Source organism: Acipenser ruthenus, chromosome 9, assembly GCF_902713425.1.
Source record: "Acipenser ruthenus chromosome 9, fAciRut3.2 maternal haplotype, whole genome shotgun sequence".
NCBI classification, from domain to species: Eukaryota; Metazoa; Chordata; class Actinopteri; order Acipenseriformes; family Acipenseridae; genus Acipenser; species Acipenser ruthenus.
Window position 1 is genome coordinate 39,155,077 of NC_081197.1, and position 14,253 is coordinate 39,169,329.

At 36.6% G+C, this 14,253-nt stretch overlaps 1 protein-coding gene and 1 long non-coding RNA gene across 3 annotated transcripts; both read right to left on the reverse strand.

The window, feature by feature from the left end:
• vtcn1 (V-set domain containing T cell activation inhibitor 1) lies at nucleotides 1-5,624 on the reverse strand. 2 transcript variants are annotated; one of them, XM_034008107.3, is made up of 5 exons: nucleotides 5,406-5,624; nucleotides 3,122-3,186; nucleotides 2,239-2,337; nucleotides 1,223-1,486; nucleotides 1-828 (listed from the first exon to the last, which is right to left on the reverse strand). In XM_034008107.3, the coding sequence occupies exons 1-5, from the start codon at nucleotides 5,435-5,437 to the stop codon at nucleotides 713-715; spliced, it is 576 nt and encodes a 191-aa protein (XP_033863998.1). In that variant the 5' UTR covers nucleotides 5,438-5,624; the 3' UTR covers nucleotides 1-712. The 2 variants fall into 2 exon arrangements, with proteins under 2 accessions (XP_033863998.1, XP_033863997.1); XM_034008106.3 differs by having other exon boundaries at nucleotides 13-828; nucleotides 1,972-2,337; nucleotides 5,406-5,621.
• A 1,716-nt stretch (nucleotides 5,625-7,340) lies between these two features.
• On the reverse strand, nucleotides 7,341-13,977 carry LOC117405174 (uncharacterized). The gene is made up of 6 exons (XR_009329494.1): nucleotides 13,718-13,977; nucleotides 11,847-12,101; nucleotides 9,706-9,841; nucleotides 9,244-9,376; nucleotides 8,811-8,892; nucleotides 7,341-8,479 (listed from the first exon to the last, which is right to left on the reverse strand). It is a non-coding gene; the product is annotated as an uncharacterized LOC117405174 (long non-coding RNA).
• Nucleotides 13,978-14,253: the final 276 nt, after the last annotated feature.

The window sequence follows — 14,253 nt, forward strand, 5'->3', positions numbered from 1 at the left end:
AATTACCACAGAAATAAAAGCAATGGACATCAATGGGAATGTAATTATTAAAGTCGAAAACTATAATGTTCTTTATGATGCCAGTGGAAGTGGTTATACAGACAATACAAAGAAAAACGCCATATGGTAAGAAATAACAGAACAATTGGAAACTGATGGTATGTTTATCTCTTTATTTCACCTTAATTCTAGTCAAAGTGACGGGGGCGCCACACACTGGTTTCGTATTTCTGTAAAATGACACTTCTTTGTTTTCATAATGTTGACCAATAATAATAGTAATAATCACATTTACACACTAACTGAACATTTTATTAAAACTGAAAATCAATTAAATTAATTAAAAAGGTATATTAAAAACTAATGTTCTCAGTATTTACAAAGAAATATGTGTAGATGTATTCTTTTTGAATGATTTACATGTTTAACCAAATCACATATAAACATTTACTCCAAGGTTTTTCAGCAGTGGTCTCACTGGTGTGAAAACTTAGGGGTTGACAGTTTATAATTAAAGGCATTGCATTTTGTTCCCACTTATTCCCAACAGATAGTTATGTGGGTCTTTACAAAGAATCACATTTTGTGAATGTTGTGGAGCACTGAATCTTTCACTTCAATTAAATGATCAAACAGAGCTTGATCAGATCATCGTGTCTTTTATGTTTCTACTGGTCTTCTGTACAAGCAGCAGTCTTTTTAAGAATTCATTTCAAGAAAGTATCCAGTACGTCCAAAGAGGAAAGTGAAAGGAGAAGATCAGCCAGTGAGGCAAGGGCAGGGCTGCGCTGTTCATCTTAAAGTAATTCTTCTCAGTTACTCCAGAATCTTAAAAACAATGAAAGAGAAAAGACAGGTCTGGTTTAAAATCATTAGTAATAGTACTGTATAATGGGGGCAAGGGGTGAAATCACCTGTAGGTATGTTAGATACCGGTATGACTTGAAATTACTGGCATAGTTTTAATTTTGGTCCAAATACAGTACTTTTTTAGGCATTCATTGCATTAAAAATAGTGTGAACATTTAGAACAATTTTTCAAAATTGTTCAAAATGATTACGAGCTCTACTGTATGTGCAAACTAACACATTTCTGAATGCTCCTTGTCAGCGTATTAACCATGGTTTGCTAAAACAAAAATCCATTCTGTTTCCAACAAGAAAAGTCTGAAGCATGTAATTGTGCATTGAAGTGTGGGAGAAAGAGGTACTTGTACAATACCTGTTACTAATGCATTGGAAACCGATTTGACTAAGGCATTCTCAATTATGCAGTCGTAGCTGTCATCAACTTTCACCGTCTTCAGAACAGATGTCACTTTGAATATTCCGGCAGAATTGTTAGAGAATTCTGTTTCCCCAGTGAGATTAGCTCCATTAAAGTCTGTCCAAGAAACAGTAGGTTTTGGATACCACCTCTGGGCCACAGCTTTTAGTGTTGCTGCCTGACCTGTGGCCTCAATAGTAAACTTTGGAGCTGAATAAGCTAAAAAAAAAAAAAAAAGATTATTAAAAAATGTAAATACAGTAATAAAAACAAAACACATTGCTTCTTATTACAAATACAGCATATGTATATATGTTACAGTGTATTTAGAATTTGATCTTTTATACTGCCTGTAAGAGAGGATTCTCAAATCAAGTGCCACTATGCCCTGTTGTTTGATTTTACACAATTCAAAATAGTACAACTACTTTTAGCATAACTACCTCCCGAGAATTCTTCTATTATCTTGTGTAAAGATTTCCTTGCACAGGAAGCGTGGTGGCAGTGGAAATGAGCTTATCTTCACTACCAGCAGCAAGTGGAACGAACGTCAAGAAAACAGACAACATACAAAATCATGAAGAGGGTTCTGAAAATGATTATAAGCTATTAACCCTTTAATTGTGACTTCATTTATAGTCTCCTTTGAAAACTAAATTGGGAAGTTGATATCTGAGCTCTCACAAAAGAGAAGGGACTCCTACCTGCAACTCTGAGATTCACATTGACCTTTCCTTGCCCATTGGAGTTACTAACAGAGCACGTGTAAGACCCCTCATCATCCCACTGAACGTTTCTCAGCAGCAGTGACGCATTGCCATTGTTGATTTGATCAGGAAACATCAGGGTCCTGTCCTTGTAGCTTGGATTCTGCTCCTGGAGCTGGTTGACGTTGCTTGCATACTTATGAACGACCCCTGTCAAACCCTCCTTCTCCCAAGTAACCATTATTGTGGTAACTGGTTTGCTACCTGAGTCAACTGCAATGAATTTGCAATCCAGCATAACATCGCCATCTAAATTTCCGACTGGAAACTTAAATCTGCTTTCTACCATCGAGCCTGCGTTTCCTGAAATAAAACAAAAACACAAATCATAGTTCATGGTGCTGTCATAGTAATGGGGTGGGTTCTGGGTGTCCTAATGTTGATAAAATAGCGCCATAGATTGGGGGAAAATGTCATAAAACTGCACAGTATTTTACGATCTTCCCCAATTCTCTAAGATTTTTTTTTTTTTTCATGAAACATGGATTCTTTAATTTGAACTGCCTAATTAGGATTCTACTAGATGCTGTTTATAACCTAGCCTTTTTAATCTAGTAAAATTAATCTTGAAGTAACCATTGTACTTCTAAATAGAACACCCAGGAATGATCTTGTCAGTGAATTTACATGGTACATGCCCAATGCCTGACAGTGACCCCCTAGAGCAGATCTTTCTATTCAAGCTATTGACCAGGACAGATTAGCAAAGATGGCACAAGCCCAATGTTTTCAAGCCTCAGCACCAAGCACGTGCAAGTGGCAGCCTTTTATAAATAAAAAAAGTTTTGCATTCTGTAAATATGCATCTTGTGTACATGTGCACGACAACTACCTCAGATCTTGCCATACCTGTAATTCCTATTTATAATATACAAGTGTCAAGAGTTTGAGTATCGAATAACTTTTTTCAATGTTTTTTTTTAGTTGCTAACTATTAGTTCTGCCTCATGCATGGTTAAACAAAGTTAGGAGGAGTAGTTTGACTATCACTGCATACTGTTTATACTTTAATGGTTGATTAAGCACACACCATCCTCCATTTCTTCCTTTTTGCTTTCTAAGGGCAATGCATTTTAAAGAAACTCACCTCCAAGTGACGTTGCTAGAATGAGGATAATGATTCCGGCAAGAATGAATATGATAGCGATCATGCTACAGAAAAAGAGGGAAACAAATTAAGAACCTTTTTTGATTTGTAAAAAAGGTGTTAAAACAGTATTGAGTACATTGTTCCTTTTACCTTTTTCAACAATTTTAGAGAGTTTTATTAGTGTCTTCTAATGTTTCAGTGTTTCATAGCTGTCAACATTGAGAGATGAAAATAAGAGAGACTCTTAAAGGGGGAGGGAGGAGGGGCTTACGGATGCGTGTCCTATACCGATCGAACTTGGGACAAGAAAGGAAAAGGTTTTGCTCCAAGTTAGTAGGTACCTGCATCGGTATTTCGCCTTTTTAGTGCTTTGAGATGCAACAACACGCAAAAAACTATGAGCGTGTAGACAACCCCAAAAATGATATGTTCATTACGTTCATTGGTTGAACTTTTGTACCCTGGTAAGGGATGCTTATATTTTACACAGGGGACAGATCAGCTATCCCCACATTGCTTTGTTTTTATTATGACTAAGAAGCACTTCACTTCAACAGTACTGCCAATGTATGTATCTTATTCTTTATTCAAGAGCATACAACCTATGTTACTTCAAGTTTAACACAGGGAGGAGCACAAGAGGGCATACATGGAAACTGAGTAAAAGTAAGTTTAAAACAGAAGACAGGAAGCACTTTTTAAACATAAATGCACGCAGTAGCCTATCAGTTGAAGTAGTAACTTCTAAAACACAAGGAACATTAAAAGGCAGTCTGAGTCTGTCCTATTAAATTAGATCAAATGGGGTGCTAAAAAGGTTTATAAAAAGGTATTAGAAAAGTTTATATTTTCACAGTATTTGGTAGTTTTACCATGCATTTACCATATTTTATCCTGATTTGCCATGTTTATTAATATGCTTTACTAAATTGCCCTCTTTACCATGTTTTAAAAATTATGCATTATACTTTGCTATTCTATTACTATGGTACACTTTTATAAAGGTGTGTTTGCTTAGTAAAAAAAAAAGTTTTCTCTACTGCTGGTTTGCACAATTAATCCTGTAAATATGACTGAGAACTGGTCTTACCAGCACAGGATGTGGATGACAGCCTTTGATGGTTTATTTGTTTAAGTGGGAATACTGGTAAGACAGGCCCCTGAAACTGCTCTATTGTACAGTACTGCCTTTGGTTTTACTGCATATAAACCATACACTGAAACTTACTTGAGAGCAAGTTTACTGTGCACACCTTCTGCATTAACCACTCCCAGCCTTTGTGCCCATCTAATTTAAAGTCATTTTGATTGATGATTTTACTTAATGGATTTCCATTATTAAATCACAAGTACAGGGGTGAGTAAGTTCAAACTGTGTCAGATTGAATCTATACCAGTTTTGGAGTTCTATACATAAATGTGCAGTTATTAGCCTACCAGAAACTACAATTATTTCAGTCAAAAACTACAATCATTTCAACACATCATACACAGCATGATATAAAAAATAAAAATAATATTTTTAAAATTGTGTTTAATTTTCTTGAAAGATGTTAATTTTAAGAAACACATTGATCAATTGCAATGAAGAAAAAGCTACAGATGACCCAGTGGTTAGTACTTCAGCTGGTTAGCACCAATTGCAACGAACCAAGAACTTCCCAGACAGTCCCCAGGTGCGTATTAAAAATGTTCCCAATTGCAACGAACTCCAGATGATGACTGCTGCCCCCTAGATGTGCCTGATATATGGTACTAAATTAAACCATATCAATAGCTCCTTCTATTGAGGCAAGCAAATTGGGCATAAACGATGTAATTAGACTGTATATCATGGGGCAAAGAATGGACGGACGCTCTGCTCAATTGCTTGTTGGCATTGCTCGACAAAATGCAATTGGAACTAACTTAATCCGCAGCTGAGGATGATCCTCAGGAAAGTACCGTACTAGCTAGTCCACAACTTAGTACACTTGATGCGTACTAACTCCGAATGTTTGTTGCAATTAACCTATAGTTTCATTCATACATGTGTCAGTATTGTTTGCTCAATATCTAACAAAACTGTCATCAGTACAATTACTAGTGAATTTTAATTGCAAAACATTCAAAATACAAAACAATATGTTACAATAAAACACCGGGTATAGGCAGACACAAATAAATGTGTTTAATTTGCTGAGGAAACCAATGTTAGCTACAGCACCCAGGCTGGTTTTCTTTCTTCCTGTTTGGATAAAACCTTGTACTGCAAGTCAAAAGACTGAACATATAAAATTACCTCCCAAAGATGATTTGCCCAATGGTAGCCATGTCTGATAATATTAGAATTCCAGTTTTATGGTTGTTTTTTTTTTCCCCTGCGTTGGCCTTTTGATTCTTCGTGTGCAAGTTGAGTTTCCAATAAGGAGTGGTTTACCAGTGCAATCATCCCAGGCATGAGGAAGCAGGTCCACCTGTTTCTCAGGAATTAAGTTGAGGCTGAAGGTATCTGTCTGTCAGATCCCTTTGTGACTCCTCCTGTCTGGTGCACACATGCCCTTTTAATGAGAACACTAGTGCTGAAGTCTTGAAGTAAATACTGTGCTTCATACAAAGGCCTGAGCCAATACAGTACATACAGTAAGCAAATAAAGAAGGGATTGTCTTGTGTGTTAAGAAGTCACACAAACCTGAATATACCATTCCACCTACACACTACAAAGAGGCCCTAGGCCATTAGGATTCAGATAACCAACTAATGGGCCTGATTTTCATTACTAAATAAGTAGAATTCAAGTAAATATATCCACTTTTAGCAATTTCAGAAGTATAAACATTCTCTGCCTTTGAAATTGAAATGAAATGTTCTGTTTTGTTAAAGCAAGGTTGTCTAATGTGTAAAAGTGTAATTTATTTTTTGTATTATCAGAGATTTCCTCAACATGTAAGGTGCAATTGTTTTTTTTAGTATCTAGAGGCTTGATGTAAACTAATCGACTGTGTGTTTCTAGTTTGCAAAGGGAGGTGTCCAAAGATAACTTTTGCCAGAAAAAACTTCAATATCTAAAATCAATACATTGTAAACGCCTTTATATCCACAGCATCTTTCCCTAGCAATTTCCAAACAACCCAAATTTAGACACCTAAAACGGGTTTGTGACATACGTCTTCCCAGATTAAAGGCCTAAAATTGCAAAGGGGATAATCTCATTCGTTAACATACACAAATAATAAAAAAAAGGACAATAACATAAAAAGACCCTGAACAAACTAAATTAATTTTTCATACTTGCTGAAGATAAAAATGTTTTTCACATTTCTCTGCAAGTCTCCATTTTTTATTTGTTCAGCATGTTTTGCTATATAGACAGCATCTGCAAGAGCCAGCAGTGGCACATGAAGGACAGGTTGGGATGACTGGGAAGAATGACTGTGGCGGCTGGAGGACTGGCTGTGGTGCCCAGGAAGACGGACCGTGGTTTTGCAGATTGTTTTTCAGACTTTCTGTTTTCCCGAAGATCTTGTGCCAGGTTATGGAAAGTATATGGAAAACTACAAAGCGGTATGTAATTCCATGTTAATGTAACATTATTCAGCAGGTTTCATTCTATAGGGTGATGCTAAGTCTAGCCTAGCTGTACTGCACATGCCAACAGTACGGTTTGCACTTGCAAGAATAAATTATGTTTGAAATCAAATTCGAAATAAAAAAAACAGAATCCTGAATGTTTATTTCTGCCAAGTTTAATGTAAACCAGTAATGTTGTACAATTATTTTAAATACCTTTGTATCTCATATTTAAATCAACTATTAATTTGAAAAAAAACACACACTAACAGCATTATTATTACATTTGTGTACAGTAGATTGTAGAGACATTTCAACATTATAGGAAACAACTTCTACAAACAGTAAAACATTTTTAAAAACAAAATCACATTCCAAAAACATGTAAGTACGTGAAGGGTGTGAAGTTATGGCATTGGTGGTTTGTGATCATACCAATCTGTGAAGCATGAACACCAAAATGGTCCATCGCAGTGTGATGTCATGGGAGGTCAGAAGCTTAGGTGTGACAAAATAAGTTTCCAGACATAAATCATTCATAATAATCTTCTGACTAGCAACGCCAAACTCAGAGGAGTTCACCAAATGCATTGCTGTCCCTTATTTCTCAGTGGAAAGGGAAAGGACAACAGGCTATATTTCAGGTTTTAGTCCTTTACGCCTAGACACCAAAAAGGATCTTGAGGTCAGCCAATGTAAGTCTCCTGTTCCCGATAGCACTTTCTTTGCCAGTTCTTTTTTCTTGTCTTGAGGTTCTGTGATCTTATCTTCTACAGTCCCCTCACACACAAACCCAGATTAAACAAAAAGACAACCAAAAAAAAAAAAAGATGTATTTTTCTCCCAGGATGCTAAATAAAACTGACATCTGACTTTATTTGCTTTCAGTGTGACTACCTCTGGTCCTTTGGGGTTGGTGCTGAATTCCTCCACGAGAGGAATTCTCTTTTTGGGATTGACAGATCCATCGATTGTAGTGCAAAAACTACATCATAGACCAACTGTTCGCCCTCAGAAAGTTTCAAGCGATGGGTTTGGCAGCAACAGTCAGACAGAGAGACCTAAAACATGTTTATCATGTTGTAAACATAAAAGTAATATTGACCACCCCATCCTCTCACTCACCTACACAGACACACACATACACACACACACAAAGAAACATACATACAAAAAAACAAAAACAGCTCATGCCAAAGGTTTTCCAGAGGAATCAAGTTGGCCTTTGGTTCTCCGCAAAAGAAGGGTTTTTGTGAGAATATTCAGTCTTTCTCCTCCCCTCTTTGAGCCATTGTCTACCTGATTCTTCCAAGGCTTATATTCGTTGAAGGGCGAGCACCTGAGAAACCTAAAGACAGAAGTGTCAAACACTTTCAATTTCCTTCATATGTAAAGTATCAAGGTCCCACCATTATAAATTAATTTGGAAAATAGAATAAAACAAAATAGGATTCCTAGGTGTCTATAAAAGTGCATTCTTTCATGGTTTTTCCTTCAGAAGTTGGGGCTTAAAAGCCACTTTTTTTTTTCTATTTCCATTGCCACTACAAGAAACCTGTAATTTATGTGCACTACCTGTAGCAGTTGGGGGTTTGGTTGTAATTCAGAAGGATAATAATATATTTTACATTAGTTGGATCTTTCCTTTCTGGATTAAAACATTGTGCTATACTACTTATCAAGCTGTGTTGTGTACATGGCAATACACATTTTTTGCATTTTTTGAAATCCATCCTTCCAGCTTTTTGTCTTCTTTTTCTTTCTTCTTTTCTTTGGGTTTCTGAGACCCAGACCCATATCATCAGCTGTGGGAGGTTGGACACAGAGGGTCACGCATGTACTTACTTCATTTCATAACAATGAGTAAAGGCAATTACTACCTAACTTAAAGCTGCCTTATCCCACTATCATATAACTGTATCAATTAAATTTAGCTTTACCCCTCTGTGCAAGCAACTTCTTAAATTCATGTTGGTTTTTCAGTTTACTTTCTCTACAGACATTTTCACACAAGCTTTCTCCCTCTATGTAGCGTTGTCATTCTGTCAACCAATGAAACATGTTGCAGCTGGATGCTATGGATTTCATTTACAAGCTCTATCACTGTAAATAACAAGCTTTTGAAATCAATGTTACCCAGAATTCCTCCACATGGTTTTTGAGTCTCGCGCCAAAGTAACCACGCCAAAGCCTGCTTCTGGTGAGGCAGCAGGGTGACCTTAGGAAAGAGGAGTATGCAGCGGCTAAATACAAGGACATTTCACCTTTGAATTGTACAGTTATAGGACAAAATATCAGAAATTCCTGCCATCTGTAACAGTCCTAAATTACAGTTGTCCTTTCAACAGCAATTAAAAAACACAAACAACAAAAAAAACAACACTAACAATTTGCCTGCGGTTGAGTGTTTCATGAACTCCATTATTGCATTAATAATTTCCACAAAATAGCAATTTCCCACCAACACACTTCCTCTGATTCGTATGTTGCCAATTAGACCTTATCAATTAGAAATCAGAGGGCAAAGTGACTAGCTAAGAATAGTTTATTGCTGGTCAAATATACATACTTTGAGCCCCTTTGGGTCCTCAGCTTCAGTTTCTGCAGTAGGACAGGACTCCAGAGATTTACTGGATTACGGACAGCCAGAAGCCTGTCGTCAGTCATACGACCTCCATACAAAGCGCTGTATTGTGAGTTTACTAAAGGGAGAGGCAACAAGGGACAAGGAAAATAATGTCATATGTTTTAGGGTATGTCCTGAGAGACCACTCAGAGGAAAAAAAAAAATTAAAATCAACATTACAAAATTCATTGAGGAATTTGAAATACAATATGAAATACAATAAATTCCCATGAACTAAACATTTCAGCAATTTATCATGTGCACTCAGACACATTATTATTTAGTAATTGTACAAGATGTTGCTGTCCACATCACTAAGGAATCACAAACGCAACCCATACTTTCACAGTTTAGATTATTATAAGAGCATAAAAACATAAGCAGTTACTCTAGTTGCAGTCTTACCAACTTGATTCCCATCACAGTCTGAAACAGGAGTTAAACTCAGAGAGCCTAGTGCATCTTCCAGTTCCTTAACTTGGTTTAAAAGCCTTTGGCCTTTATCAGGAAGGGCCGAGAGATTCACAGTTGTCATAGTGGCCTTCGTAAAAAAAACAATTATAGTAAAACAATCATGAGCATCTGGTTTGTTTCCTCCTGTGATCTACATATTGAGATTTGTGATCATTTTGATATTTGTATTAATGTATACAGGGTTAGTAATAAACAAGGACATTGCCTCCAGACCTGCATCTGTTCCCACCCCCACACACAAACATATTCTTTCTTGGAGATAAGAATGGAGAATTTTTAAATTTCAATGGACTATGTCATTTTAATGAGATAAGTGCTTGAATTATTCAGGTTGCATCAACATATTGTACAGTACATTTCTCCAAATAAATTTTATCTTGAAGCTTATTGTCCAAACTACACTATTTTTTTTTTTTTTTTTTAATCCACTTAAATTGCTATTTCGTCAATTTTGCTGTTTTGGACTTGTGCCATTTTATAACAAGGTTCTTGGGTCCAGTTTCACAAACCACTTGTAGCAGTCTAACTGAACAGTAATTGAAAGAACAGAAAACATGAATCTTTAATTCACTAGCTGTGTTGATTTCTGCAAAACTGTAAGGTTGTGTTGAAATACTGTTTTGTGAAACAGGCATTCAATATATTTCTGCAAATGCTTTGTGAAACTGGCCCCTGGCAGTTATCCCACGTCTTGGTTGTGAACAAAAAATATTTTTTGTAAACAATCATTAGGTTGATTGTAGTTTTTTTTTTTTTTTTTCAGTTTCTGGCAATACCGGTCCAAATCACCTCATCTTTAAAAGCATACACATTCAATGGCAAACACACTTTCTTCTGTTTGAGTTGAGTTGAGAGCTGGTTATGCAGAGCCATAGAATTATGTTGTACCTGAGATGCAGGACTAAATCCAGGGAAAGATGTGCTAGTTTTTTGCACCATGCTAAGAGCAGGCTTCACTGGAGCCACTGCAACTGGCTGCTTCTGTCTAGCCTGAGCAGAACCCACCACATCATCAATAACAATAACATCCCCATGCTTCTGCTCAACTCTCTTTCCTTTCTCCACCACATGTTCACCAGAGGACTTATATGTTCCACTTATATGTTCCACTTGCATCAGCTGAAGGCTGCCCTTTCAATGGCTCCCCATTTGAAGCCTATTTCTTCCTCTCCAGGTGAACACCAGTTTCTTTTGTCTTTGACGACTCCTTTTTGGTCACTCCACTTCCCTCTGGAGCGTCACTGCTGTTCTCTCGACTGGCTTCCTCCTGCTTTGATTTTTGTTCCTTTTTGTGAGTCTCACTTACATGGTCTTTTTTCTGATCCGATTGCCTTTCCTTTGTTGATGAATCCTTCAAGTGCATTTCACCAATACCTCTTTCCTTTGTGTCCGTGGAGTACTTGGATTTTTCCCCTTTGTTTGGTTTCTCGTGTTTTTTCAGGTCTGAATGTTTACTTTTTCTCACAGGTTTCTCCCCTTCGACTGGGGTGCCCTTTAACTGTCCGTTATCAAGGTGGGAAGCTTTTTCGATCTCCAAATGATCTGTTCCAGATTTATCTTCACTTGTATCTGCAGGTGAATTATCCTCCTCTGTTTTACTCTTGTCCATTGCCTCCTTTGGATTTTTACCACTGTTCTCTGCCTCCCCAGGGGACATCTTCTTTACTTTCACACCTGCTGGCAGTTATCTGTTCCCCCAATCAGTAGATGGTGTTGGATCTTTGCTGGAAGTCTCAGATCCACTCTATGCCCCTCCCTTCCTTTCTTCATCTCTACCACCTCCATTTTCATGAACAACTTTCCAGTCTGAGGGTTTCCCATTCCCATTCTGGGCTTTGAACAGGTTCCTCTCCTTTCGAGGTTTGAGGAACTCTCTGTCAGAGGTGGGGATGTTTTTTTCCAGTTCAGGGTGATACAAATAAGGACTTGTTTGTTCGTAATATAAAGAGAAATCATTTAACATTACATGTGTAGTGGAGATTCAAGCGCCCAACTTATTTTAAAAGGAAAATGAGCCAAACCCTACCTACAGGCATGTTATCATAGGTGTGAAAAATAACCAGGGTGCATACCTGCCATGGAATATTCCCACACCACTTTCTTCTTTCAGTCTTTCCTTCAACACACCAGAAGAATAACCTGAAACAAACATTTTAAAAGTCTTCATTGTCACTGTAAATAGTACTGTTGTTTTGTAATTTGATTGCAACAAAAAAAACAAAAACTTGTATACAGCACATCTGTAGTGCTGTCTATCCTCCTGTTTCACAAGAGCCTGTAGTTCCACCAATGAGTCCTCATGAAGCAAGCAGTGAGATGGAGGGATGCTAGGAGAAAACAAAGGAGATAAAAAAAAACACTTTAAATACTGCCCCAAAATGATATTAATCACATCTGTAAGATATAAAACTTAAGGCTGTTGGTACATAGACAAGTGTATTTAGCACATTTTGAGTTGGGAAGTTTCTGGGTGAAGGGTGAATACCTACTTTTTAATTATTATTTATTTCCACTTTTAAGTCTAGATAAAACTAGAGAGTTGGGTATGTAAACTTAACACGTAAGACCACAAGAATCATGTAGTGTAACAGACGAAAATATTTAAACCCTGGAATAACAAACAAAATTATTTTACTTTACAAGAACAAAGATCAGCAACCATCTTGGAAAATATTTTTGTATTTCAAAGACTACCTCAGAAAAGGAAATTACACATTTTTGATATTTGTTTTACTTTTGTTGAGCTCATCAAAAGACTAGAGAGTACAGTGTGTGTCACATCGGTTATAATTAAAAACAAGAAATATACAGTAACTGTGCAAACCTCAAGATGGCGTTGTTCTACAAAAAAAAAGTAAAAAACACAAAGCAGAGAGATATGCTCATCCAGTCACAATAAAGGTCTAAAATCTGTAGTTTTAAAAGGAAGGAAGCAAACATTTTTACAAACATGTATTTTCATTTTAAACCATGATTCCTGGTACTAGACTAGGTTAAAGAAATCTCTTTTTGCAGGCCTTGGTCATTTTTCACCTAGAAAGTGACATCGTCCACATGTCTTCGGAGCCTTCTGTCCTGTCATTAACCAACCAAATATCACAGATTATAAATCTGCAAAGCCTTGTCAGACCTGTCAACTCTCCCGTATTCACTGGGAGGTATGCCTTGTGCATCAGTTGAATCAAGTAATGTACAGATAAAGGTTTGGCATTCGTTGGGAACCTGCAACAGATAGTTTCAGGAATAAGGGGTTCACTGTATTTGCTACAGCCAGACATGAGCAGCTGACATGAGCAACTAGGATTCAGAAGCAGCTATAGTCTCAGGGTCAAAAGCTGGGCCACACTATAGTCTCAGGGTCAAAAGCTGGGCCACACTGGGCCAAATGTATTTTATTTATACAGAGCGTTTTATACCACAGTATCTCAAAGCAAATATGCAATATCAAGAAGTAGTAAGTTGTAAAAAATTACAAAGTAACAATAAAAGATAACAACAACAACAACAATAATAATAATAATAATAATAATAATAATAATAATAATAATAATAATAATAATAATAATAATAATAATAACATTAGCTGACCTTAAAGTGCACAGAGGTTTATATGTGGACAGAATCTCTGCTAGGTTTAACGATCAAACAGCATGCACTAAGAAATCGTCAGAAAATATATAAATAATTCAAGGAGATTGTATTATAACAATATAAATCAAGTGTATTATTCAGCCATACTAACAGTGATCTACACAGATGTATGCAACACAGTTAAGCCAAACCCCAATACCACCATGAAACAATGCAGCACAAGGCAAGAACTATTCTAGGTTGGCCTGTCCCTTATCATAGAAATGCACGAAAACTAAACAGTGTAAACCTGTTTAAACATTCAATGAATATACAATATTTACAAAACTACCAACATATGGTTGGATCTTACCAAGATCAATCAGCAAAAATCTTGTTAGTGCCCAAAAAAAAATTATTCCAAAAGAGAAAATGGTAGAAAATAATAATAATAAAAAGTCCAGAAGACAATCCTTAGTTAAAAAAAGTCTAGTAAAAAGGTTTAAATCTGCAACTATATGTGGTTATAAATAATAATGCTTTCTTGAATCATTTCTACAAAGGATTTTTTACTTTAAGTTTAAGGCAGGAGAAGAGGCCAGATAACCCTACTCTTAAGCCAGCTTCAAGCTAGCTCGCTACTCAGCTGGCTTTAGGATTTTTATCAAGAGAAAAAAACCCAGAAAAACAGGTATAGCAACATTGCTATCAATCACCTGGAACCAGCTGAGCATAGAACAGAGGATTACAAGTAGAAGAACAACACATTTTTAAAGGGGTGACATTTTTCTTGGCCAAGTGTTATTTATTTTCCCCCTTTAATTAGGTTGGGGTTGTTTCTTTATGCTACAAAAAAACTTACTTTATGTAACCGTGTTACAAGGTAATCCAGTTCCAAGCCTTTGTATG

Coding starts and splice junctions, on each gene's coding strand:
- vtcn1 (XM_034008106.3), bottom strand. CDS start 5,437: ATGGCTACCATTGGGCAAATCATCTTTGGGAG. Junction 3,187..5,405: donor GGGCAAATCATCTTTGGGAG/GTAATTTTATAT, acceptor CTTTTTCTGTAG/CATGATCGCTATCATATTCA. Junction 1,487..1,971: donor TGTGAATCTCAGAGTTGCAG/GTAGGAGTCCCT, acceptor TTTTTTTTTTAG/CTTATTCAGCTCCAAAGTTT.